Source organism: Sorex fumeus, unplaced genomic scaffold (assembly GCF_029834395.1).
Source record: "Sorex fumeus unplaced genomic scaffold, SorFum_2.1 ptg000001l, whole genome shotgun sequence".
NCBI lineage: Eukaryota > Metazoa > Chordata > Mammalia > Eulipotyphla > Soricidae > Sorex > Sorex fumeus.
In genome coordinates, this window is record NW_026606058.1 from 6,152,068 (window position 1) to 6,179,867 (window position 27,800).

General features: G+C 42.3%; 1 protein-coding gene across 1 annotated transcript in view; it reads right to left on the reverse strand.

The window, feature by feature from the left end:
- Window positions 1-27,800, reverse strand: part of SPAG17 (sperm associated antigen 17) — a 296,302-nt gene that overhangs the window by 10,669 nt on the left and 257,833 nt on the right. Inside the window, exons 35-45 of the mRNA XM_056115626.1 lie at window positions 24,979-25,161; window positions 22,914-23,027; window positions 22,097-22,142; window positions 19,343-19,433; window positions 19,087-19,134; window positions 15,215-15,302; window positions 14,427-14,529; window positions 12,366-12,497; window positions 8,431-8,567; window positions 7,395-7,579; window positions 3,883-3,943 (exon numbers count right to left, since the gene is read on the reverse strand). Of these exons, the coding sequence (XP_055971601.1) occupies window positions 3,883-3,943; window positions 7,395-7,579; window positions 8,431-8,567; window positions 12,366-12,497; window positions 14,427-14,529; window positions 15,215-15,302; window positions 19,087-19,134; window positions 19,343-19,433; window positions 22,097-22,142; window positions 22,914-23,027; window positions 24,979-25,161 (1,188 nt within the window). The remainder of the gene's footprint in view (window positions 1-3,882; window positions 3,944-7,394; window positions 7,580-8,430; window positions 8,568-12,365; window positions 12,498-14,426; window positions 14,530-15,214; window positions 15,303-19,086; window positions 19,135-19,342; window positions 19,434-22,096; window positions 22,143-22,913; window positions 23,028-24,978; window positions 25,162-27,800) is intronic.

A 27,800-nucleotide genomic window follows, 5' to 3' on the forward strand; every position in this document is an offset into this window, starting at 1 on the left:
TCTCTGCAGTTACTGATGATCTATTTCACAAGTGTCTTCATTTCACTGAATTTAGTAAGGACCCATGAACATCCTTCCTGTGGAACTTAGAAAGTTCTGGAAGGTTAAGACCTTTCTGGCATTTGTTCCCATCCATTAATGAGGCTGAATTCCTCTGTTTCTTCATCATGCCTGGTGCTATGGGAAGGGCAGTTGAAGATCCAAGCTGGCCTTTGTGAGACCCAGATGACTGAGCTCTCCAAATGGAGTAGAGTGCCTGCAGCTGAGATTTGGGTGTGACTGGACACCAGATGAAGCTTCTTGGGTGCCCTACACTGTTGTTGGGAATCTACAGTCTCGAGCTTATCGCATCATCTGTAGCCCTAAGACTCTACAGGCAAGTGTTATGTCCCAGAGGTCACAGTAGCTGCTGCCTGAAGGTGACTATGAGGTTTGAAGCTCATGGGGCAGCAACAGAGGGGGCTTGCGGTCAGAAGAGTACTGGTACCTATTGCCCCGAGCAGCCTTAGTATGTATTTTAGTTATTCGTGTTTCCCAGCACCTAAAAGTCTGAGTTGCTAAATTCATGCCTCCTGTGGAGTTTGACCAGGAACCCAACCATATGTTCCAAGACAGGTCTGCCGCCAGCTTTTTGTAGTCCATTTATTTAATTATTGGCTCTGGGGGCCACACCCAGCAGTGCTCAGAGCTTACTCCAGGTATATTTTCAGGGATCACTCCTGGCAGGCTTTGGGGGAACCTTAGGGGGTGTCAGGGATAGCCTCGCCCACTGTACCATGCCTCTGGCCCCGTTTTTTGTAGTTTATATAATAGTCTGACTCTACTGCTGACAATCAGATGTGAGAGGGGTTGGGGGAGGAGCTGGAGACTGAGTTTAGCTTTGTGTATTTATTTATTTTGTTTAATTTCACCCAGTGAAGGGAGATGTGGGGCAATCCCTTGTTGCTCCATTATGGGATGGCAAAATGGCAGGATTTGACCTCCGGGCGCTTCCTGCCTTGACAGGTTTGAAGCAGATTTTATCGGGAGCTTTCAAAGGGCTCTGAACACCTTGCCAGCTGTAGATCTGTTTGCCTCCAGCTCACTTTTTTTTAAGAGTGGAGTCTTAAACCCACATGGATTTCTCAGCTCCTGTATCTCTTTCTGGATGCAAAGCTTCAAGCTTTCAATCTGGGTTTCACCAACCTCTTCCCAGAGGAGCACTCCGTGACTCTGAAATTCATTTGCAGTTCTATATTCCAAAGCAGCAAATCTCCCAGAGATCATGAATGGGTTCACCAATGGGTTTTCCCAGACAGGTCCCATGCCGGAGCCTGTGCTTACTGAATCCTTTAGTTTGGTGCATTGTTTGTTCTACATGAGAGGTTCTCAGATTATTCTCTTTGGGTCATCTTGGTCCCACTACTCCTGGGCAAATGCATCCTTCCATCTGATACAGAGATCTCACCCAGCCCACTGCCTGATTGGCTCATAAATTCATTCAAAGAGACCAGGTGAATTTTCTGCAGCTTCCCTGATTTAGCTTCGAATATTCCTCACTTAGGAACTGGAGCTTGACAAGTCCAGGAGGAGACAGAATTAGTTTAAATATTGAAGAGCTGCTCTCTGAAAGTTACATGGAGGTTTGTAGCATCAAAGAAATCTAGTATCTAATGAGAAGAAACACAACCAAGAATGGACTTCTGGCCTTGAAGAAAATACTAACCCGGAGGGGGAAAAAAAAAACCCAACTATTTATTTCTAAGCTGTCTTTCCAGGAGGTGTGTGAAAAAGCAGACTGGAGAATAGTTATCTGGAAAAAATAAATCAGAACCTACCACATGGAAAGCAATTAAAGACAAATGGAATTTTTTCCTTCAATCTAGAAATAATAGAAATGAAATATGACTCTATTTCCCCCTCCCACCCATCCCCCCAGCAATGTGGTTGGGAAGGTCTGTGCTCTGGAGGATGTCCAGCAGTTTCACTTCTGAGAAGTGGGCCCCGTCCCACGGTTGGAGCAGGGCTGGGGATGACGGCATTTGCACCGGGGGTGGGGGGGCTGGACTCCTGCCATCACACAGGTTACTCAGGCTGGAGCATATTCATTTAATGTTGGCAAATTACCAAGCTGAACAGTGGTTAGATTTACATATGGAGAAGTCTATAGATTATATTTTTTCCAGAAACAAAACCTACCATCAAAAAGGAAAAAAAAAATCCTGGGGGTGGAGAGGAAAAAAAAAACACACAAAAATCCTACTAACAGTTCAGAGTGATCTTCAAAGAATACATGCTGAGTTTTTAGTACTTATAAAGATTGATCCAACAGATATTTGGCCTTTTGGCATAACTCCTACTTTAAATGAGGGTGATGTACTCACTTCCCAGAACAATGGAAGGAGAGCTTGCTCTAATTTTTCAGTTCTGCTTTAAGTAGTGAGAATTCTGAAAACCTGACACAGTACAATGATGGATCATTTCGGAGAGGTGCACAGGAGTTAGTGGATCTGATCCCAAAATGTACTTCTGTCTGGAACTGGGGCTTGCATACTGCTTAATAGACGGATCACGGTCACGGTCACGGTCACGGTCCTCCCATTGTTCATCGATTTGCTCGAGTGGGCCCAGTAATGTCTCCATCATGAGACTTGTTGTTACTGTGTTTGGCATATCGAATACGTCACGGGTAGCTTGCTTAATAGATGGGAGGACAGTAAAAGCTGGAAGAGGGCTAAGAAACAAGTCCATCTAAGTTTCACCAGTACAGAGCAGGGAACAAAGTGTCGAGTTGCAATGCACCAATAACCTGGGGGAACTGCCTGAGGGTGGAGCTGGGTCAGGAAGTCAGCCGGGCTTGCATTGCCCAAACTGCTCCCTCTCCGTCAGAGTAGAACTGCGGCTGTTCTAACATCTCAGGACTCAGACGCTCGTGCTGAGGATAGGACAGGATTCCCCTGAGCTTTGCTCCCTTGGACCATCCCTGGGAGTGGTTGGGGACCAGCAGGGTTGAGGGTCGAACTTTGGACCTCATGCATTCCAGGCCTGTGCTCTGCTACTTAAGCAATCTCTTTGGCCGCTAACTCAATTTAAAAAAAAATATATGATTGGACCCTTGCACTGTCAGTAATTAGTGGCATATGAAAGGAACTCAAAGTTTGTTGAGTGAAAGGAAAAGAATGTTAAAGCTTACTTACCAAGAAACAAATGTTAAGATTTACAAGAATAATATCGTGTCTCATAATGACATTAAGAGACGACTTTTATTTTTATTGTACTACAATTCTTTAAATTATCATTTAAAATATGTGGTGATACACATATTTTATAAAAGTCCCATCTATCAAATAAAGTAAGAACATTTTAAAAATGTGTTTTCAGAGACCTTTGGTGAAATGAGGCAGCTGGTGAATTTATTATACTGCTTATTTTTAAGTCTGTCATTAAATAATATTCTCTGGCAGATATCAAGAGAACCGAACATTACACAAAATAAAAAAAAGGAATAATTACTTGATTTTCAAAGATATTTTTCATTTTACAGAAGGATTTGTGGTGCAGGCTCTCCTTTCTGATAATATATTTTCCAAGTGCATGTTAAATCACATATAATTTTTAAAGGATATTTTTCATATACCTGCGCATAACTGTAGTACGGGGACAAGTGAGGTGAAATATAACTCTATTTACATATAGAATTTATTTTATGGCTATTACATGAAGTCAGTGACGTCAAGCCACATCTTGTACTAAGACCAAGACTCCTTTGCTTACAGACATAGTTTCAGCTGAATGGGCAATACGACTTACGAGGCCACATCTCTCCCGACCCCCTCCCGCTACCCCCAAACACACACACACACACACACACACCAGCACACACACACCAGCAAAAGGACTCACAGGTCCAGGTTTGTAAGTCACTCTCAGTCCAGTACTGGGTGGGGGCTGTTTCACCTTAAACCTGTCAGACAGAAAGACAGAAATACGTAAGTGTTCACAATAATAAACAATCAACCAAACAAAAACCCCATGAGCAAGAGATGAGTTGGAATGTTATAACCCAGGGAGGTGTTAATATTCTCTACCCAGGGAGTGCCCCCAACCACCCATTATTTAATTGCGAGGAGAATTCAGGCCCCACCAGCCTTTCTGACAGTTTTCAGTGGCAACACAGACTCCTGAAGCAGACCGTCTCGTCTCAACCTGCTGATGCCTTAGAAGCAGCGGGCGCAGCAGAGTTGGGGGTGTTGGCTGGTGTGCGCCCTGCAGCACCACACTCAACTCACACACTGGCTGCCAGGGTAAAGGCTCCTTTGGAAATCAAGGGTGTGTGGGAGCTGGGTCTTGCTCTCTCCCAGGATGGATTTACACGTTCAGAGAGAAAAGAAACAGAAAAGACTGCGAAAAAAAAAATTTTTTTTGGTTCATATCCGTGATGCACAGGGGTTACTCCTGGCTCATGCCCTCAGGAATCACTCCTGGAGGTGCTCGGAGGACATATGGGATGCTGGGAATCAAACCCGGATAGGCGTGTACAAAGCAAACACTCTACCCGATGTGCTAACGCTCCAGTCCAAGACTGAGAAAATGTTGAAGGACTCGAAAAGAAAATACATGGTGCTATTGATCTTCTCATCCTGTAGTCGCCTGCGGGTTCTACCTGATTTTAACAACCTGGAGTAGATTAAAATGCCCAAGGAAAGCCTGTCTCCACCTGCGCCCCAGCCCCTCCCCACCCCATCCACACCGTCTTTACTAGCTGCCTCAGAGGGGCTGAAGCTCCCAAGGTGAAGGATGAAGCCTCCAAAACTGAAGGACAGCCTCTTCACAGAGAATCTCAGGAGTCTCTTGTCTGAGGTTGGCTAGTTCTTCCCACTCATTCCACTGGCCGAAAGAACAATCATATGGAAACTGGTGGCTTAGGGCCCTCGATAGATTGTCGTGATGATAGGCAGCAGGCTGATGACATTACAGCATTCCCAGCATCCAAGATCATCCTGCCCCCAGCGCAGACTGGAGGCCCCCCCTGGCTCCTGGAGGCTGCCAGGCGGCATTGCCTGTTTCCCCGCATCCACCCCTTACGGATGGCAGAGGGCCAGAGTGAGCGCACTGGCTCCACTGGTGCTTGTTCCTTTTTTATGCCCAAGACAACTCAAAAAGCCCCCTTAGTCTTTCCTGGGGTGCAACTCGACCCCAGCCTCATCGGGGACTGGGGTGGTGGAAGATGGGGTGGGATTCCGCCTGGGAGGGCACCTCTCTATTCTCCACTTTATAATAAACTCCTATTTCTTCGCTTTATTTGCCTCTGTCTCTCTCTCTGCACCAGACAGGGTTCTCAAATCTACCCGTTGCGTTTGATGAAGCAAGCAGGATGCCTAACCCGGGGATTTGCTTCACTTAAAGCTGAACAGTGATTGGGCGCGGAGTGACAGTACAGCGGGACAAGCGTTTGCCTTGCAAAGGGCCAACTTGGATTCAGGTTCAATCCCCAGCATCCCAAACGGTCCCCCGCGTACTGCCAGGAGTAATTCCTGAGTGCAAAGCCAGGAGTGGCCCCTGAGCATCCCCGGGTGTGACCCAAAAAGCAAAAATAAATAAACAAACAAACCAAAACCAAAACAAAGCAAAAAGCAAACCACTGGACAGTGATCTTCAATTCTGATCCCGCTGTTGTTATCTGATCATGAAACTAGAATGGTTCTTAGACTGAGTATTAACTCTGCGGTAGAAATGAACATTTATTCCATTTTTATAGGGAAAGAACCTCCTCCACCCCCAACACACACACAGACACAGACACACACACACACACACACACACACACACACACACCATATCATGCTTAAGTTTAATTCAAATTTGTAGAACAGAGGTAATTTTGTAACTGGGAGCTTTCTTGGTACAGATAGTTGTTGTAACTGATCATTTGGGAAAGTCTGATCTCTTGTACGGAGTATTTGTACTGTGACACCAAGTGCTGTGGCCACAGTGAACTGATGCCCAGGAGATCTGAGCCATAAGTCCTAGCCATGCTCTGGCCTAGAAGACCTCCAAACAAGTTGCTCAGTTTGTGTTTTGTGACAATCAATCTCTCAAATCTCTGCAAGCTTTTGGGGCTGGAGTGAACATACAGGTGGTAGGGATCTTGCCTTACACATGGCTGACCTGATTCAATCTCTGGCACCACATATATACCCTGCCATCCCCAACCATCAAGCTCCATCTGGAGTGATCCCTGAGCACAGAGCTAGGAGTAAGCCTTGAACACAGGTGTGTGCAGTCCCAAAACAAATAAAAAAAAAAAAACCAGACAGGCTTCCTAAGCTCTGAAACTTTATTTTGACCTGAAAATGAAGCACTGACTTTTTTTCTTACCGGTGGATGTTAGCTATAGTTCTCAAATCTATCCGTTGCGGATAGATTTATAGATTTAATAAATAAAAGGTGATTCTCAGGAGTTACTCTTCACTCAGTGCTCAGTATGGTGCTGGGGATGGAATCTGGGCCTCCTGTATGCACTCAGTGCACTCAGTCTTGTTGAGCTATTTCTCTGGCCCAAGTCAAAGTGTATTTTATACTAAAGGTAAAGGTAAAGGCCCTCCCGTTGATCGTCGATTTGCTCGAGCGGGCCCAGTAACGTCTCCATTGGAGACTTTGTTGTTACTGTGTCTGGCATATCGAATACTCTCGGTAGCTTGCCTGGCTCTCCGAGAGGGGCGGAGGAATCGAACTCGGGTCGGCCATGTTGGCCGCTTGTAAGGCGAATGCCCTACCCGCTGTGCTATCGCTCCCGCCCAGGAATTTATTATTAATTCCCAGTAGACCTTTGAGTCGAAATGACCCTAATGAGTCAGGTTAGATTTCTCCTTTGTCCTTCAATTACACATAAATAATGGAATGAAATCGTCTTTTGGGTTTGGCACAGCAGGCGCTAGTGAGCTGCTCCTGAGGGCCAACTTGGATTCAGATTCGATCCTCAGCATCCCAAATGACACTCCTGTGTCAGTGCTGGGGGTGGTGGGATTCTTCTTGAAGTGCTGGAAATTCTATGGTGCCAAGACCAAAGCGTACGAAGAATGCCCTTTGGCCCCATGAGGGGTCTTCCTAGACCATTAACTCACTTTTAACTCAAGAAGTTCAAACAAATGAGTTACTGTTATTGTTGATTTACTTCAGTTCAGACTTTAAACTGGTCCTAACAAAGATGGAATAATGATTGGTGGAAGTGTAATAAAGTGGAACTGCTGGAGTTGAGACCATTGGTCACTAACAACTCATGTCGAATGGATGAAAGGATGAAGATCAGTGAGGAAATGAGAATGAAGGATGTGAAGATTCCAGATGCAAAAGCCAGTCCAGGGCCAGCTCAAGAGACATTCACTGATGTAGACAAACAGACGAATTGGCCTCACCTGCAGAAGTCGACGCCAACATTCTTGAGCTTAACAATGGTCACATAAGTGTATCCTTCTTCGATTTCCCCCAGCTTCACTGATGATGGGAGAAGGTGGAATCCAAACATGGGAGCACTCGTGTTTTTAGCAGTAGCCAAGATGACAGAGGATGTTTTTATTCTTCCTCCAACAGAATCTTCTACCTGTGCATTCAGGAGAGAAAAATAAAGAAAAATGAAATTGTTCCTTTTTGCATTCCAAAAATCAGAAAAAGTCCCTGTTGCTAGAGGAGACAATTCCTGGGCTTGAAGATATGATTCTAAATAGCCTTGGTCAATCCTTGCCACAGGATAGTAAGGAAGTCTTTCACGTTTTGTCTTGAGGCTAAGTGCAAGTTCAGAGATGGGAAAGACAGAGATCATTTGTTCAAGTGCTAAGTGTTAAGATTTCAAAGCAAAGTGTTCCTATGCGAAAACAGTAGTAGAGCAGGTAGGGCGCTTGCCTTGTGCATGGCTGACCCTGGTTCAGTTCCTGGCATCCCATATGGTCCCCTGAGCACTGCCAGGTTCTCCATCTCAACTTCATGATGAGATAACAGAGATAGTAAACGAAAGTACACGTCTGAGAGCAGCCCAGGATATACTGTTTGCTGCACAATTCTTTTTGGTCATTATAGGTGCTCAGCCAGTTTCTATAGGACTTATCAAGGATGTGCATCCACCATTCTGTTTACCCTTCCTCTCTTGCTTGTGCAGTTGTTTTTCTCCTGTACATAAACCCTGACCACCCTACTGGTGGTACAAATTGCATTTCCTGGCTGACTGCAACTGAACATACAAGAATAAACCCTGTGCCATCATGAGTCAGAATATGCTCATGATTGAGTCCTCCTTGCTGGTGTTTTGGTATTTGTAAACCCACTGATGAGGCATTATAATTTTCTGGGCTGCTGTCAAATAACATGCACTGTAGCTGGAAATCAATAATATCAATGAGTCAGAATAGTCCAAGATACTGACTGGATCTGGTAAAACTGTTTTTAAGCCCATTATACCTTTGCAAGAGGTTGAGACTTGGGTTTGGAACTCTCCAGGTAGAGAGGCAACTTCACTCTCTCTTTCCGGACTTCGCCTGTGACATCTGCCAGCAGCGACTGGGTTGGGATTTTGACAGGCTCGAAAGATTCTGAGTCTGCCAGAAAATTCAGATTATGACAAACAAACATTCTATTCACAGACACTTAAGATGATACCATAGTCCAGAAAAACACATATCATCCTGAGGATTTTTTTTTTCTTTCCATTTTAAAGAGAAAATTTTTGAAAAAGAATAAAGACTTTTTATTAAGTCAAGCTTATTATCATTGCATTTTGCAAAGAGATTTTACATAATATTGGGTCACACAGCAAACTTAGGAGATGTGCAGAGCATTACCTTTAAAAAATATATAGAAAAATCAGATTTGAAGATGTTAACCTATGAAGAACTGAACTTATGTTGCCAGGGTTCCTTCCATTAAATCAGCAAGACACTTATTAACAAAGAATAATCCATTCTGAAAACTTCCTTCCTTCCTTCCTTCCTTCCTTCCTTCCTTCCTGCCTGCCTGCCTGCCTGCCTGCCTGCCTGCCTTCCTGCCTTCCTTCCTTCCTGCCTTCCTTCCTGCCTTCCTGCCTGCCTGCCTGCCTGCCTGCCTGCCTGCCTTTCTGCCTTCCTTCCTTCCTGCCTTCCTTCCTTCCTGCCTTCCTTCCTTCCTTCCTTCCTGCCTTCCTTCCTGCCTTCCTGCCTTCCTGCCTGCCTCCCTGCCTGCCTGCCTGCCTGTCTGCTCTACCTCCCTTTGTTCCTTCCTTTTGAGCTGCAGGGAGTCAAACTTTGGGCCTCATATGCATGCACTCTACCACCACACATCCCCAGTCTTGAAAGACTGCTCAAAACTGTGAGGGCAACAGTTAAGAATTTCTTTGACTTGGGACTGGAGTGATAGCACAGAGGGTAGGTGCTTGCCTTGCATTCTGCCGCAGACAATCAGGTTCAAGCCTAGCCAGGAATGAGGAGTCCCTGAGCACAAAGCCGGGAGTGAGTTCTGAGCACCACTGGATGCTACCCCCAAACAAAACAAAAGCAAAATAGAATTTCTTTGGCCCAACTACTATATCTTTTTTAACTCTAAAAAGTGGTAAGATCAATTTAGCTAGGGAATTAAATCCTCAGAAGCCTAGGTTTGGTAAAGGAGCTAGTAAGAGCAAGTAATAACCTTGGAAAAAACAAAATCGGGTGTTTTCCTGAGCTCCCTGAATTGTTTTAGCTTGGAGATCTCAGCCCCGGGACCCGCATGCCTTTGTTCCTCTGCTGGTACCTTCATGCATGTGGAGAGTGGTCTCAGCATGGTGGTGGCTGGTTCTGGAGGTCTTCGGCTGCCGGTGCCCTGGTCAGGGCGGGGAGGGAAACTCAACCCGCTCCCCTCCAAGGGGCCCCGGCGAGGACAGCCAGGCATGGGGGCAGAAGACAGAAACTTTATTTTAAGGAGGCTGGAAGGCTAGAGGTGAGCTCTCACATTTGTGTCTGCTGCAGGGCTTCTGCAGGCCTGGTGTCTGTGACAGGACTACATGTTATGCTTCCTTTCCTGCCCCAGAAGAAGAGAAAGAGGACTCCTCTTTCCCTAGAAAGGACCCCGCTAAAATCAGTAGAAGGATGGTGTTGACTTCTGTCCTGAAGGGCATGGCTGCCCCCGTGTTAGGCTATGACACTGCACTTTCCAAACTGCCTTTTTGTTATTGTTTCTGAATAAACCCAGTTTATGAGTAAAGTAATGGGTTGCTTTGGGTTGGCGGTCAGCAAAATAAAAATGAAATAATAAATGTTAAAACCATGTATCTGCCAATTCTTTCCCTCAGTCTAGAAGTTGTAGTCATTCTCAAACTATTTTTTTGAGGGGGCCAGAAAGATAAAATAGTATGTAATGCACTTGTCTTGAATGCAGCCAACACAGGTTGGAACCCCAGCACAGCATACAGTCCCCCAAGAACTGCCAGGAGTGACTTCCTGAGTAAAGAGTCAAGAGTAAGTTCTGAGCACATTCAGCCACATGTGGTCTACAAATAAACATATTATATATATATGTACATATATCATATTATGTATATATAATTCACACACACACACACACATATATATATATTCACACACACATATATCACTGTCATTGTCCTCCCATTGTTCATCGATTTGCTCGTGCAGGCCCAGTAACGTCTCCATTCTGAGACTTGTTGTTACTGTATATGGCATATTGAATACATCACGGGGAGCTTGCCAGGCTCTCTGAGAGGGGCGGAAGAATCGAACCCGGCTTGGCCGGGCTGGCTGCCCGCAAGGCAAACGCCCTACTGCTGTGCTAGTGCTCCAGTCCATACACACACACACACACACACACACACACACACACACACACACTCACACACACACACACTCACACACCTACATAAGCACACACATACACACACACACAAAGTTTTCTGCAGGGGGTGAATGCTGATGACAAGGAGCAGAGGACACTCTTACAGGGTCATGTGACCTGCACAGAGACCAGGAAGGACGTGGGACGAAGGGCAGGCCGATTCTAGCATCATCTCACAGGCTTCAGGGAAGTTCCATGCCCCGGCGGCAAACCAGCATCCACCGTGGACACATGAGAGGAGAGGCCCCATCTATCCACTTCCCCACGGTCTTTGCCTAACTCAGGGGAGGCGGAAGGGAAGACACGGGACATGCTGACCCAGAACGAGCGTGCAGCCCTCAGAGAAGCGGACGGCCAGCCCTCCCCAGGAATGGAAAGCAAGTCCTCTTCTGGGTACCAGCAGAGGGAGGAGACCAACACGAAGCAGGGTAAGTGGGGATTTGAGACTGTCACAGAGCTGAACCCATGGAAGCAGAGAGAAGCTGAGACAAACAAGACAGTCACTGTGACTGTCACTGTCCTCCCGTTGTTCAATCGATTTGCTCGAGCGGGCCCAGTAACGTCTCCATTGTGACAATTGTTACTGTGTTTGGCATATCAAATACGTCACGGGGAGCTTGTCAGGCTTTGCTGTGCGGGCGAGATTCTTTCAGTAGTTTGCCGGGTCTCTGAGAGGGGAGGAGGAATAGAACTCGGGTCGGTCATGTTGGCTGTGTGCAAGGCAAACACCCTACCCGCTGTGCTATAGCTCCAGCCCAAACAAGACAATAGTGGGCATTATTTGTCTTACATGCGGCGAACCTGGATTTAATCCCTAACCCTCAAGCACTTCCAGGAGTAATTCCTGAGCACAGAGGCAGGAGTAAGCCCTGAGCACTGCTTGGTGTGGCTGGGGGTAAAAATGTGTCATTTCAAACAATCTTTTTAGAAGCTCCACCTTCTGGCGCTAGAGAGATAGCACAGTGGGTAGGGAATTTGCCTTGCACCTGGCCAACCCAGGTTCGATTCCCAGCATCCCATATGGTCCCCTAGGTACAACCAGGAGTAATTCTTGAGTGCAAAGCCAGAAGTAACCCCTGTATATTGCCGAGTGTGGCCCCCCAAAACTTTAGGCACCTTTTTTGTCTGTCTCAGTCTCTGCACCGGCTGGGATGGAAGACCATCCACGTGGCAGGCCAGGCAGGTTCCCTCTGTGTGGCAAAGACTACAGGATGAACTGAATTTCTGTGTGAAAGCAACATGGAGGTCCAAAATGCAAGTAACTCCCCAACAAAACATTTCACCGGAATCGCGTCTCACACGACCCTCGCCACGGAGCCCAGGGAAGGAAGCCAATACATATATAGTGTCTTTAGACACTTTGATAAACTAAGAAACCTTATGAAGTTTCATAGGTCCAGGATCTGTGACTCTCGAGAAGTTTTTTCATAACCAACTGTAACTTCAGGCCCCAAGTGCCATCTCCCAGACTTCCAAAAGACATCTTGTTCCATTGGAGGAAGCAATGAGACAGATAAAGTAAATGATTGTCCCACCTTCAGTAGATATTGAAACATTGTCACAGTGGTCCTGGATCGTGGTCTCCTTGATATCCATAAAACTCACCGATTTTCGAGAAGCAGAAATATTTGATGATCTCCTGCTTGGATATTTATATGTACCATGACCTAAAAGAAACCCCAAACAAATATTATAAAATGATATTTTGGACACTGGTGCAATGATGACTAGCAGCTTGTCTGCTTCTCTTTAATAAAATTTCAATGGGCTTTCCCCCCACTCAGCCTACCCAACCCTAACCCTCTTTATTTTTAAAAATATGTTTTAATTGAATCACCACGAGATACACAGTTACAACATTAGCCACGATTAGGTTTCAGTCATACAAGGTTTCAACCCCTGTCCCTTCACTACTGTACATGTCTCACCACGACTTTCCCCACTCTCATTAGTTAGACAGAGAACACCCTGTAAGGGGTGCGTCAAGTCGGGGATGCAGATGCACTAACCACTTGTTGGCCAAACCCTGTTGACTGAGCTGCCTGCCTGGATTACGGTTCTGAAAACATTTCCCTGGCACCAGCTCCTTTCAAGAGAAGTGTTGCCTTACTTGCTGCTATTGGCCTTCCTGGGTGCAGGACATTTGGCTAGCTGCACAACTGAGCCTTCATCCCTAATTTTGCCCCCCTCATATTGAGAGGTCCTTCATTACTCCAGCCTTAAACTTTGAACACTTTGCTAATAGGAGAATTGGATTTGTGCTTGTTTCTTTGAAGGTTTTGGTGCTATTGCTCCTACTTGGGCTGCGTGTGTTCTAGGCAGCGGGATGCCTAGTACTGTCGGGCAGGATGGGAAATGCCTGGATCTTTGATATTTTAACCACCCAATTTATTGAAAAGAAGCATTTAGAATTCTGCGTTCTTTGGAATACGTTTTTTGAAATGAAGGCATTCTTCAACATGCCCACAATATCATCAACACCAAAGAAAATTTAGAGTAATCCCATAAAGCTCCTCAAGGGCTGGCTCCTTCCTAATGGAACTGGTGCGATTGTTCCAGACCAATCTGGAATGTGGATTGGGGATTGTGTCCCATCCCACCCTCTGGCACAGCATCAAAAATTACTGCAATGAACGTACTTTTAATTTCTCTTTATTTTAACCTACAAAAGCACAACATCTTTTCATGACATTGACCTTTTTTGAGCTCAAATAAGTTTTCTTACACAGTGTGTACATTATATATCAGTCTGTTTTTCTCTTGATTAGATTCACACTAAAAGTTTTTGGCAAAATTCTGTCCACTCTACAGACTGCATCATATTTAAATATATGAGAAAACACCCAAGCTAGATTGTCTGGCAAGGGTAGAAGTTTCAGCACTCACTTAAGGTGACAAATAATGTATCACTCCTTAGTAAATTGGTTTTAGTAATTAATAAGTAGTAAGTGGGTTGAAATGTCAAGACTATGTGAATACCCTATTCTAAAGTAAGCTTTTATTATCATTATTTTAAAAACAAATTTTTTGAAAAACAAAAGTCATACCTAGAGGTACCCAGGGAAGCGCTTGGGGCTGAGAATTAGACTCAGGACTCTCACATGCATTTCCTGTCCTCTTCACTCTCTTGATATTTTAGTTAAGTCTTGTGTATGTTTATAGGTAAATATTAAGAACACAGAATTAACATGACAGTTATTTATAGTTTGGTTTCCTCATATACTTCAGGTATGTAATCTACTGATCACAGTAGATTAAGTTGTTGAGCAAATGATCATAGATTATGTCATTAGCAAGCAATCGCTGAGACAAAAGGTAGTAGGAACAAATTATGCTCAAGGAAACTCTTGTCCTCAGTTCTCCAGCTAAGCAGGGATTTTAAAAATACATGACCTGTTTAGCACTGAAGGGACAGTACAGCAGGGAGGGTGCTTGCCTTGCATGCAGCTAACCTGGGCTTGCTCCCCAGAATCCCATTTGATCCCCCAAGTCCTGCCAGGAGTAATTCCTGAGTGCAAAGTCAGGAGTAACCTATGAGTATTGCTGGGTGAGGCATCAAAACAGAAAAAGAAAAAGAAAAGAAAAGAATACATTACCTGGATATATATCAGGTACATCTTGAGGACATGACTTTCTTGTGTCTTTCTCTTTTTTGGGAATAGGAGGCAAATTTTTGGAAAGAGTGTCCAGATAACGAAACTTAAAGAAAAATAGAGAAAGAAGTTTAGACTTATGACCCTACACATGGCTGAAAGACAATTGACCAAGGGCTGAAAACGGTTGCAAAAACACATTTTCCCCCAAGGCTATGAAAATAGAGTTTGGAAGAAAAAAATGTATTTGTGACAGTAATAACTCAATCCTAGTTTTGTTAATATGATTAATTTCTCATTATTGGCTTCCAGGCAGCCTCTAATTTTCATAGACAAGCAGACAGTTCTGAACATATGAAAATGTTTGTTCTGCTTTGAGCTCCAAAGAGCTCCCCATATCTTAGAATTATTGCAGCTAATGTATAAGGTAATTTTAAAGGAATAAAAACCCCAAAATAGGGTTTATCAGAAGATAAGTTTATCAATAAGGAGAATTTTACTTCCAATTAAAATTGACCGGAGAGTGTGATTAGTAGTGAGAATACGGGCAAGAAGGAAATAATCAGAACACACCGGCAGACAACTTCTTAAATAGAAAACCTTAAACTAATCTTTTCTATAGTATACTTGTGAGGGCATGAGTTTGAAAGGTACAGACTAGTCAATTACTTTGATGCAGGAAAAAGCCAAAATTTTTAGATAAATTAGATTACACAGCAGCATAGACTCATGTAATTGTTATTGATTATGTTAACCATTTATGTTAGTTATTGGTACTTATGTTCAATTACCTGGGACTGAAATTCAGAAGTAAAGTAGGGTGATGTCATTTTGTTTCTAATTTCCACGATATATTTTTTTGTTTTCTCAATTTCCTTCCTGGTTGGTATGTCCATAATGTTGCAAAAGAAGACATAGAATTTTAAAACAAAACTATTATTTGCTTAAAGCTCTAAATCCCATGGAAAAGGGGGTCTGACACTAAAACTAATAACAATGGACTCATCGTATTTTTCGTTTTTACTTGTTTTGGTTCCTTAGTTGCTGCTTGTAGAAACAATTACATTTCCTATATTGGAAATCACTGTCACATAAGACAGAAATAATGTTCGCAAATATGTGTTTGGTTTTACGGTTGACTTGAAAAGATTGACAATCAGTCTTTTCTTCTTCAGTCAAGATTAATCTTTTTTCAGGTCTTCATTTTTCTGATGTTGAAAGGTGAAAGCGCTAAATGCTAAATGCTACTGATTTCCATAATTTATGCAGCAATGGAAACAAAAACAGAAACAAAAAATGAAAACTTGAGGAATGGTTCATGAACTATGTGTTTATAAAATGAAAGTTATTATGTGACTCCCCTGGACTAGGGGAAAATAAACCTGCTTAAACCTATCTTTCCAATAATTCCTGTAGAGAGAGGTAACCAGTGGGATGTGAACTGAAGTCTTTGGGAGGCCTTTCAAATAGCAACAACTCAACTGGCAAGCTCTCCCTTTGCCCTTGCTTTTTTTTTTCAGCTTCCTTAAATATATATCAATGCCTGGAACTGCAGCAGTCATTTCTTTTTTCTTTTTGGGTCACACCTGGCGATGCACAGGAGTTATTCCTGGCTCATCCTCTCAGAAATCACTCCTGGCAGTGCTCAGGGGACCATATGGGATGCTGGGAATTGAACCCGCGTAGACCACGCAAGGCAAACGTCCTACCCGCTGTGCTATTGCTCCAGCCCCGTCATTAATTTTCTACACAATGTCACACATAAAAAGGAGTGATCTGGGTTTCCAATGAAACGGCCTATCACAGACTTTCTACTTCTGGCTTCTGTTCCATTAGGAAAAATAAACATTTTGTGAAAGTACTGACTTGGGGATTGCCTGTTAAATGTAAACCCATCATTCTGAAAATGTTTTTTCTTTCTTTCGTCTTTTGGGCCACAAAAGCAGTGGCAAAAAGAGTCAAGAGCCCAGTAGTGTTCAAGATGTACTCCTGGATGTTCAGGGATCAATCCTGGTGACACTCAGAGCACCATAGTCAGTCCTGGAAATTGAACCCGATTGGTTGTACAAGGCAATTGCTTTACCTGCCATACTATCTCTGCCTCAAAGGTTTACAATTTTAAGTGCTTCTTGTGTTCTAGGGATTTTTCCAAGACTTTATTATCCTTGACAAAAATAAATAAATAGTAATCAAGGCATAGAGAAGTTAGGCAACCTATTCTAGGGTCACACAACTACTAAGAGGTGAAGTTTTTTTTTTTCCCATGACAGCCTTTAATTTATTTTATTTTTTTTATTAGTGAAACACCATGAGGTACAGTTGTAGATTTACAATTTTTTGTGCTTGGGTTTCAATTATACAATGATCAGATACCCATCCCTCCACCAGTGCCCATTTTCCACCACCATGGATAATATCCCTCCCCTCCCATCCCCCCCGCCTCTGTGGCAGGGCAATCCCCTGTGTTCTCTCTCTCCTTTTGGGTGTTGTGGTCTGCAAAAGAGGCATTGAGTGGCAATCATGTTCAGTCCATAGTCCACTTTCGACATGCATCTCCCCTCCTGGGAGGATCCTCCAAACACCCTTTATTTGGTGTTCCCTTCTCTATCTGAGCTGCCCTTTCCTCTAGAATGCCCGGCTGGCCACTAAGCTATGGAGTAATCCTCCTGGTGCTGATCTCAGCTATTCTTGGCTATTAATCTCCTATTTTGTTACTTTATATCCCCCAGATGAATGCAATCTTTCTATGTCTATCCCTCTAAGAGGCGAAGTTTAAATTAGAACCCAAGTTGTCTGCCTTCAAACTCATGATATATGTGCATGTGTCAGTCAGCTGTTAGTAACCCAACATGAGAACGGAAAGAGACATGACATCATTGGAACTCTACCATCCTCATTTCACAGAGAAGCATACTGAATTCCAGAAGCAAATTTGATTAAAGTGAAACAATCAGCCAGCAAGATAAGTCTGTGATGTATAAAATTGAAGTGATTTCTAGGTATGCTGGTTTTAAGACTAGTGCGCTTTCTCTTACACTAGATGTCATGCTAACCCATGTTAATTGCAGAGCTTAGTATAATAGCCAAGCTATAAAAACAAATTAAATGCCCAACTACAGATGAATGGATAAAGAAATTGTGAGATATATATTGCATAGCTGTATGAAAAGATGAATTCACACAGTTTGCTGCAGCATGGATGGAACTGGAGGGTGTCATGGTAAGTGAAGTAAGTCAAGGGAAAAAGGACAAACAGAACATCCTCAGTCAGCTGTTGACTCAGAAAGTCAAAATAGAAAACATAGACAGTAATGAACAATGAAAACCCTTGACATTGGAATACAAAACCAGTCGCCAAACAGAAAGAAGGAAAAAGCCCAGGCTAGAAAAGACATAAAGATAGTGATGGAGGGTTTTGGGCATGTTGGTGGTGGGGAGGTAAGTTTATATAGCAATACTATTTATTTTAATACTACTGCAATTTCCTAAGCAACTTCATAAGAAAAAGAATTAAAAACTGACTGAATGAAGACAAACATCTGATTTAGACAACTTTAATTTACCACGGAAACATCTTATCTTCCACCTTACTCATCAATCACAGACACTGTGGCCATAGCCTACCACACCTTTAAAACTTCTCACAAAATAAATCAATGAAAATTCCAACCAATAAGTCCAAATTCCTCTTCTCATTCCCCCTTGAGATTCTTTCACAGGCTCTTAATTTGTTGGCCACCTTTCATTTCCTTGACACTTTTTCCTAACTTAACCCTCTCCCCAGTCCATTTTGTGTGTTGCCAACACTTCTGTTTCTATGAAAGGCAAATCAAACAAACAAACCAATAATTTCATCTTCAAAAACGTTTAGTGGCTTTCTAGTACCTACATATAGGTTAAAACTGGAAAGTGTTAGTTGAAAAAATATGAATGTGAAAAAACAATGCATCCACTGTCACTGTCCTCCCATTGTTCATCGATTTGCTCGAGCGAGCCCAGTAACGTCTTCATTGTGAGACTTGTTGTTACTGTGTTTGGCATATTGAATACGTCATGGGTAGCTTGCCGGGCTCTCCAAGAGGAGCGGAGGAATAGAACCTGGGCTGACCAGGTCAGCCGTATGCAAGGCAAACGCCTTACCCACTGTGCTATTGCTCCAGCTTAATGCATACACATGTACATAAATTTAAAAGTACTGAAGGAATTTTCCCATAGCCCCTCATTCTTTAGCCCTCTTCTTTTCCCTAGGCAAACCATGTTATCAATTTCTTGAAAACCATATCAAGGATCTACTATATAACAGTACTTACCTTCTAGTTTGACCATATATATATATATATATATATATATGGATGACTCATGAGACCTAAAGTCTTATATCACCATTTTCCTGACGCATTCTACAAGGTAACCCTGATGTTTTTATGAAGACTGATATTCACGCTGGGAGTCAGTCTGATATGGAGTTGTACTAAAGTGTGCAATAGTACAATAGTTAAATGGTCACAAGAGCTTTCTCCAGAAATAATGATGTCATCACACAAACACTGAATGGATACTTGGGAGAAGCATAGATCAAATAACAGTTGCCAGAACCTTTCACCCCATTCAAGACTGACTCCAGGGCCTCTCCATGTTTACATACACTACAGGATAGAATTACCTCGTTTTATTGATCTTTTCTTGCCATTTCTTTTCGGATATTAAGCACCTATGGTAAAGGAAAGAAAAACAAGTTTGTAACTGGGCAGTGCTGTTGGCTTGCAAACGTAAAAAAAAGTGTATGATAAATTGATTGCAATGTGGGACTTGAAAGACTGTGGATTCACTAACGTGGCTCCCCAGAGTTAGGAAACCAACATTTCTTCATTTCTCAGTCTTTGTGAGCTTATTGATAATTGGCATATAACCCAACTTACCTCAATTTTCTTTCCATTTCATATTTACCATCTGTGTCCGTTGTACTAGCAGCCAAAGATTTCACGAATAATTCGGACAGGTGGGCTGCAACTTTAAAAGTAGATGCTTTTAACTTTAACCCCCACTTCTTTACACCACAACAATAACTCATCTGAGATGTTTTTCTAAGATCTCTATTTTTTTCCCTCATGGTTATTGAGGCAACTTCGTGATTTACAGCACTGTTAATAATAGAGTTTCATGCACCATCCCAATATCACAACCACTAACAGAATATCCCTTTCTCTTCCCAGTGGCGCAGGGGCCCTTTGTACCCCAAACCTAGGGAAGCTCAGAAAAAGCTATATTTAATCTTGCAAACATTTACCAGAATTCCATGTCTAAGCAACTATAAATCAGACTACTATGACTATCATGAAATATCCTATTAGAGGGTATACGTCTTCTAGTCAAAATGTACAATGCATAACACCTTATTTATTCCTCTTTAGTAGAAAAATCTCTGTCTCATTTAATTTCTTCTATTAAGAATAGATTTTGGGGGCTGGAGAGATAATATGGGGCCAAGGTGCTTGCCTTGTATATAACCAACCTTGACTCGGTACCCAGTACTCAAGCACTTCCAACAGTGATCCCTGAGCACAGAAATATGGCTAAGCCCTGAGGATACTGGATCTGACATCAAAACAGAAAGGGATCAAAAGAGAGTGAGTGAGAGAGGAAAAAGAGAGAGAGAAAGAGAGAGGATTCTTCTGAAGAATCAAACCTTTAAAGAACAAAAATGTCACTTTCTGAAATTATTTTTTCTAAAAGATGCCTAAGTAGCTAAACTCAGGATAAGAATGTAGTACAGCGGTTCGACAGGGAGCCCAGAACAGAATCTTGGTGAGACGTTGCAGATTAGCACTGTAGCACTGTTGTCCCGTTGTTCATCTATTTTGTTCGAGCGGGCATCAGTAACATCTCCATTCATCCCTATCATGTGCTAGTGTAGCCCAATGACGTCTGCTCACTCCAAGAACATGAAGTGAGACTTGTTGTTACTGTTTTTGGTATATTGAATAGCCACGGGTAGCTTGCAGATTAAAAGAGGAAAAAAATCATGCTAATAATTGTCTGAACTTGGGAAATACTGATTTATATAGTTTTGCATGAATTTATTTCTCATTGCTATAGGAATTTTTGTACATGTAGTTTGTGGTTCTCGAAGAAAGTATGGCATTAAATGATGTTGAATTATCTAAACTTATAGTAAAACTCATCTTTCGTGAAGTCATCCTAGAGACTAGTGCTCTAGGAAATATTTAGGGAAGTTTGTTTCTGGAGCTCCATTATTAATACATCAGGGGAATGTAAATATATCTCTAGTTATTGTTTATTTAAAAATATGTTTACTGTTCTTCACATTCAAACAACCTGCATATTTACCTCTGTGATACATTTCTCCTTGTGCAAAAACAAATTCAAATGCTAGGTTTATCAGAAAAAAAAATTAGCTAATTTTCAGAAAAAAAAAAACCCCAAGCTTTTAGTATATGTATCCTATTAGAGACATACTTATTTATACTGAGAGAACAGTGTATTGTTTACCTGGATTAAAAAATGATTGGGTCTTTCATTAACTTTTTTCATTTGGAGGCTACACCTGGCTATGCTCAGGGATTACTACTTTCTCTGTACTCAAGGATCACTCCAGACAGTGCTCAGGGACCATATACAGTGCTAGATATCAAACTACAGTCCTTGGTATGCAAAAAGCAAGAGTCTTAACCACTGTAACGTCCCTCTGACCCCTTCCTTCATTTTGTGCTAAATCTACCAGTCCTAATAAAAAGGCATGAAAAAGTATAAAAACAAACTGTAAGGAGAGGGAAATAGAGTTGCGATGGATTCTTCAGTTTATTCTAAAGAGGCAGCTGCTAATCACCTTCAGTTTCCCGTTACTATGTGGTAATGTGACATTCCAAGAAACTTGCAATTTAGAAAACAATTAAAGAACCCACCGTGCATGCCTCCATTGGAGATGCCCACAAAACACATCTGTGGGTTGATGAAATCTATGGCTGAGTCTCAGCTATGCCAGATGACAAAAATATGACAGATGACAAGTGACCCCTCCAAATCACCAACTCTACACACTTTGTCTTCTGTGAACCATGAAAGCATATAATAAGCTTATTGGGGTTGCATATACTCAAAATAAGTGTGTCTCAAATTAACACATCTTCTAAGATAAGACTTTTGGGGGATGCATATAATTTAAAATATTGAAAGATTTTTGCTAGGTAGGGAGTTAGCCTTGCAGAGCCAGGAAGAGCCTGGCAAGCTACCCAAGACATATTTGATATGCCAAAAAATAAGTCTCACAATTTGTTGTGAAACGTTACTAGTAAACAACAGGAGGACAGTGTTACAGTGCTACTGTGATTGCTCAAAAATCCACTGTGTATGTGTGTCCTTGGGAGAGGGTTGGTTGTTTCCTTCCAGTATTGTTATCTTCTGAATACAGGATGAGGTTAACATAAAAGTCAATGCTGACTTTTTCCAATCAACAGATGAAAGTCAAAAATGAATTACGCACAATCATGTTTTTCTAGACTCTCACAGAAAACCGTGTAAATAAAACTTTACAATACAACGTGACCCATACAATAGATATAGGTGCATATACTATTTTGCTAATTTTCTATCAAATGTAAGAAACATGTTTTTGAAATCTAAAATAATTTGTAGAGAAAATGAAATATTTTTACCTTCAGTAACATGACTTTTTGTAGTTTCCTCCATTTTGGGGAAAGACTGAAATGAAGACAGAATTCCTTAATATGATAATTATGTTACTTAAAAATCCACTTTGTTAGGAAGCATTAGATATATGCTCAACAGATTTCTCACAGAAATTACTATTGGATTAATTGTGGGAATGTCCAAACAATGCTCAGAAGGTCTGAGGCCAGTCGTAGTGAATCTTGGCCAATCACGTGGGCAACTCCATGTGAAGGCCCCAAAGATGCATTATTGCTCAGATCCTGCAGAGTTAGGAATTCTGTGGACCACCGAGGTGGGGCTGGAAACTTGTGCTGTGGTTGCACCTGGGACAATGTGGTGCCATGAATAGAATTGGGGTTGACTGAAAGCAAGACATGAGACTCAACCCTGGTAATATCTCACGGGCCTGTGGTTAATTTGCTTTTTAATGACAACACAAAATTGGGATTAGTTTAGTTATCACCAGCAGACATCTTAAAATGAACCTCATTTTAGCTTATAGAAATTCTGATGTTTCCCATTCTTTCTGGTTAATCAATTCAATCAACACTTCAAATAGAGTTCATTTCTCCGAAGCAGTAAACTTTCTTACTTTGGAATGATCTGATTTAAGGAAGAGTCAAAGAAGTGCTTGAAAAATTAATATGTATGAAATACACTCGCCATAGAAAGAAGAAACCATGAAGACAGACTAAGTGCTTCCTAGAAACTAGAGAGAGAGCTTTACTCGTGCTGTTTTGCCTTGAAGCACTGATATTGGAGCAATTAAAAGCACTGGTATGTAAGACATTTCCTTCTCACCATCACTAGCTTGAGAAGATCTGCAGCATTGCCTCGCTCCTCGTCAGTCCTGAAATCTTTAACTGTCATTTCCTGTAGCTCATCTTCTTTCTTTAGGATATGGTTTATGTAATCCTAATTGAAAAAATATAAAAAGATAGTTAATGGCAATTTGAAATATTTTGTGTGTGTGTGTGTTGGGGTGTGTGGGGGGGGAGAAGATGAGCCACACCAGCGGTGTATTCAGGGTTCACTCCTGACTGTGTGCTCAGGGATCACTCCTACTGGTGCCCAAGAGAACTCATTGCATAGCAATGTTCATGGATCTAATTAGAGTCAGCCTCAAGCAAGGCAAGCACCTTACCAGTTATACTGCTTCTCTAGCCTCAATTTGAAACATTTTAAGACTATTAATAATATATACATTAACAAGGCTCAATATCCAGCTACTGGCCAAGCAATCTAAAAGCATTTTCCTCAATATGTTTATAAACAAAGATCTGGAGAGTCCAAAACTAAACCCACAAAAGAACCACAGGATATTAGAATTAGATCTATATGAGGCCCACAGCGAGTCCAGCTGCTAATGGGAATACTACAGGGCCCTTATCAATAAAATGGACAGAATTGGGCTAGAAGATTTCTAGAGTCCTTTTCAAAGGTAATCTTGAGGATTCTATGTTATTCAGTTGTTTAATTCATGGTTTTTCTTCTATGAGAAAATTTCAATTTTTCCAAAAATATTTGATCCATCTTCCTACATAATGGTCCCCACTAGCATGCCAGATGCTGGGTATAGAATCATAAACAAAAAAAAAAGCAATTCTTGCTCTGAGTTAACTAAATAGAAGGGTCTTATCATTGGATCCAAAGAGCTAGTAAGTGTCCCAATCCAGCAACATGTCAGAGATATGATCAAGTATATACAATTAAGTATATATTTGCAAATTCTTATACCATTTTCAGAAATCAGTAACACTTTACTACCATGGGTATCAGATCAATTTGCAGTTACATCTTTTTTCTCGTTGTCACTAGACCAATCACTAGACCAATTTTTCATATAGTAGGAAAAGAAGTAGACTATATCAATCATACATAAAGGTAACTTGTCTTCTCTTTGGGTCCTCAAAATTTCCTTACTTTAGGGGAATCATGATTTTTAATTTTTTTACTTTTTACCTTTTGGGTCACACTCAGCGATGCTTAGAGATTCCTCCTGGCTATGCACTCAGGAATTACTCCTGGCTGTGCTCAGGGGACCATATGCATGATGCTGGGGATTGAACCTGGGTCGACTGCGTGCAAGACAAAGGCCCTATCTGCTGTACTATCATTTCAGCCCCCACCATAAAGCATTTTCTTTTTTTGTTGTTTTATTTTTATTTATTTTATTTTGCTTTTTTGGGGGGTCACACCCGGCGATGCACAGGGGTCACTCCTGGATCTGCACTCAGGAGTTACCTGTGGCAGTGTTCAGGGGACCATATGGGATGCTGGGAATCGAACCCGGGTTGGCTGCATGCAAGGCAAATGCCCTACCCGCTGTGCTATTGCTCCAGCCCCATAGTTTTATTTTTTATTTTTATTTATTTATTTATTTTTGCTTTTTTGGGTCACACCCGGTGATGCACAGGGGTTAATCCTGGCTCTGCACTCAGGAGTTACTCCTGGCAGTGCTCAGGGGACCATATGGGATGCTGGGAATCGAACCCGGGCTGGCCGCATGCAAGGCAAACACCCTACCCGCTGTGTTATTTCTCCAGCCCCAGTTTTATTTTTTAATTGAATCACCGTGAGCTACAGTTACAAAACTTTCATGTTTGTGTTTCAGTCATACAATGATAGAACACCCGTTCCTCCACCAGTGTACATTTTCCGCCACCCATGTCCCCAGTATCCTTCCATCCCCATCCACCCCTCCATTTTCTATCTCTCAAATGCCTGTCCTCTAAAAGGCTAACATTCATATACTGCATTGGATAAATAATGATAGAATTACACAATTTTAACTTGCTCGGTAAATCAAGAGGACTGCTTGCCCTGTTTCAGATTCTTTTGGATCAGGTTACCAGCATTCTATTACCTTCAGGGAAATCTGTAGCTTCGTTTTCATATCATCCTTTATGACCTCATGCTGGATGAATTTCCGTATCTGCAGGACATTAGGGCTCTTGAGTATTGGAGCAGGCGTGCTCATGAGTTTCTTGGCTCCAATATTAAGACCCTTCCAAATGCGAGTGCCAAAAGGAGGTCCTGGAGTTTTTTTCTATTAAAAAAAAACATATCCACCAGTGAAAAATATATCAGAAATTTTTAAGGGTAACTTCCCCTCCCCCCCAAATATGAGAAGTTTTAATAGGAAATTAGGATTTTGGGGGCAGGGAGACAAGAGGTATTTTCCTATGTAGACAGTATGGTAGAAATTACTTGTTTGGAAATACAATGGTTAAAAAAATTGCTCAAGAAGTTTTGTAGGAGTTGGAGTGGTAGCAGAGTAGATAGGGAACTTGCCTTACACATGGCTGATGGGGGTTGATCTCTACTACATGCTACCCTGAGCCCCAATAGGAGTGATTCCTGAACCAGTAATCTCTGAGTACATGACTGGATGTGGTCCTCCCCAAAAAAAACAAATAAAAGTTTTGCAAATATAGGCATAAAAGGTAAGAAAAACCACAAAGGCTGGGCAATCTTTCCTCTAAATATCTGTTCCCCCAAGTCTGGATGGGCTGGAGCGATAGCACAGCGGGTAGGGCGTTCGCCTTACAAGCGGCCAAAAAGGCCGACCCGAGTTCGATTCCTCCGCCCCTCTCGGAGAGCCCGGCAAGCTACCGAGAGTATTCGATATGCCAGACACAGTAACAACAAAGTCTCCAATGGAGACGTTACTGGGCCTGCTCGAGCAAATCGACGATCAACGGGAGGGCCTTTACCTTTTTACTCGAGCAAGTCTGGATATTTTATTTAATATTTTTATAAATCTGATATTTGGAAATTCTGTTGCCTGATGTCCTGTTAGATAGCATTCAAGGGAGTACTAAAGCAATGTGGCTTCATGGCCATGTAATGACAGAGTAGTCTATGCATGTGACTGTTCTTTAATACTACAAGTCATTTTAAAACATTTGGACTGAAGCAGTCTATAACTTTCTGGTTCCTTAGGTTATTCTGATGCTCATTCTGATCTCGAGTGAGTCTTTGAGGGGAAACTCTCCCATTAATATGGTCAGTCTCCCTGTTCACTCAGATTAAGCACGTCCAGTATTTTTTTCAGATCCTCTTGAGCAGAAATACCTGTCTCTATATTATTGTTATTATCTCTGTAGCTGACTTTCAGGAATGGTGTATTTTAGTGCCTTCAGCCATACAATGTAGGTCTGTAGTATTTCATTGTTAATTGCTACTCTGGGTCCAATGCCTGACAAATAATGACCACTCAGGGCCTTGCCTGGGCTGGACCACTCCTACAAGATCTCAAAGGGTCTTTGCATAAGAGGGACGGAGGAAGAAGATGTACTTCCACCACTAATCTCAGATGTGGCTCCTCATTTGTCATGACACGATCCTTCCAACCTCATAAGCCCTCAGGGAGCCACCTGCTGTGCTCTGCACAGTCCAGATAAGGTAAGGAGGTACAGGAAAACTTATCCAAAATATTGCATGAGTGGGGCTGGAGCGATAGCACAGCGGTAGGGCGTTTGCCTTGCATGCAGCCAACATGGCCAACCCGAGTTCGATTCCTCCGCCCCTATCGGAGAGCCCGGCAAGCTACCGAGTGTATCTCGCCCGCACGGCAGAGCCTGGCAAGCTCCCCGTGACGTATTCGATATGCCAGACACAGTAACAACAAAGTCTCCAATGGAGACGTTACTGGGCCCGCTTGAGCAGATCGATGATGAACGGGAGGGCCTTTACTTTTACTTTACTATTGCATGAGTGGATGGTAGCATGCTGATTAGAATTCATGTCCTCTTCATTTACTGTGTTGATTACAGCCACCAAATTAAAATAGAGCTTATTTAAGCAGAAATCTTATTGAAAGTGTTTGTTGTGTTTATCCCTACATTTAAAAGATTGTTTAGAAAAGTAAAAGCCATTGTAACTCAAAAACATTCTCCTCCTCCTCATCACTGTCTGCTGGTTTAAATCAGTGCTTCTCAGCTTTCCCCATACCTGGTCCCTTTGTTCCCTTCCCATGGCCACTGTTCTACTAGATGGCCCCCATTCTTCTGTTCAGATTTGCCATTTAAGTGATTTTCACCTGTAAGACCCTTTGGGCTACCCTGGGGAACCTATAGGGAGCCATATGGCTCCTGTTTAAGAAACACTGATTAAAAAGTTCAACATCTGTCAATAAGCTAGATACATTATGTGAATTGCTTGTAAAATAAAATGGCACGAGCTTGAACAAGCTGGAGCAAGTAGGGTTTTCACCTTGCACACACCCGATCTGGATTCAGTCCCCAATACAGTCCACCACATACAGTCCTCTGAGCCCTGCCAGGAGTTATCCCTGAGTGCCAAGCCAGGAGTAATCTCTGAGCACCATTGGAACATGGCCCCCCAAAACAAAAATAAACAAACAAGTGGTAAATCTTACAAGATACAAAACCTTGATATTCTTGCTCAAGATATTTTTTCTCATTCTTAAAAAAAATCCACAAACAAACAAAAAAAAAAACAACCTTGAAGCTGGAAGATAATACAACCATTAAAAGCACATTCTTGGCAGTTTGTGATTTGGGTTTGATTCTCAGAATCACATGTTCTGTATCAGGTTTCAATGTGGCTCTGAAGACTTCCAGCACCACAGGGACCAGGCAGTATCACATTCTCTGGCCCTTGCATTGAATCTCCTCCTTATTGGTTTGGGCCCAACCTCCTGAGCACCATGGGAGGCATGAG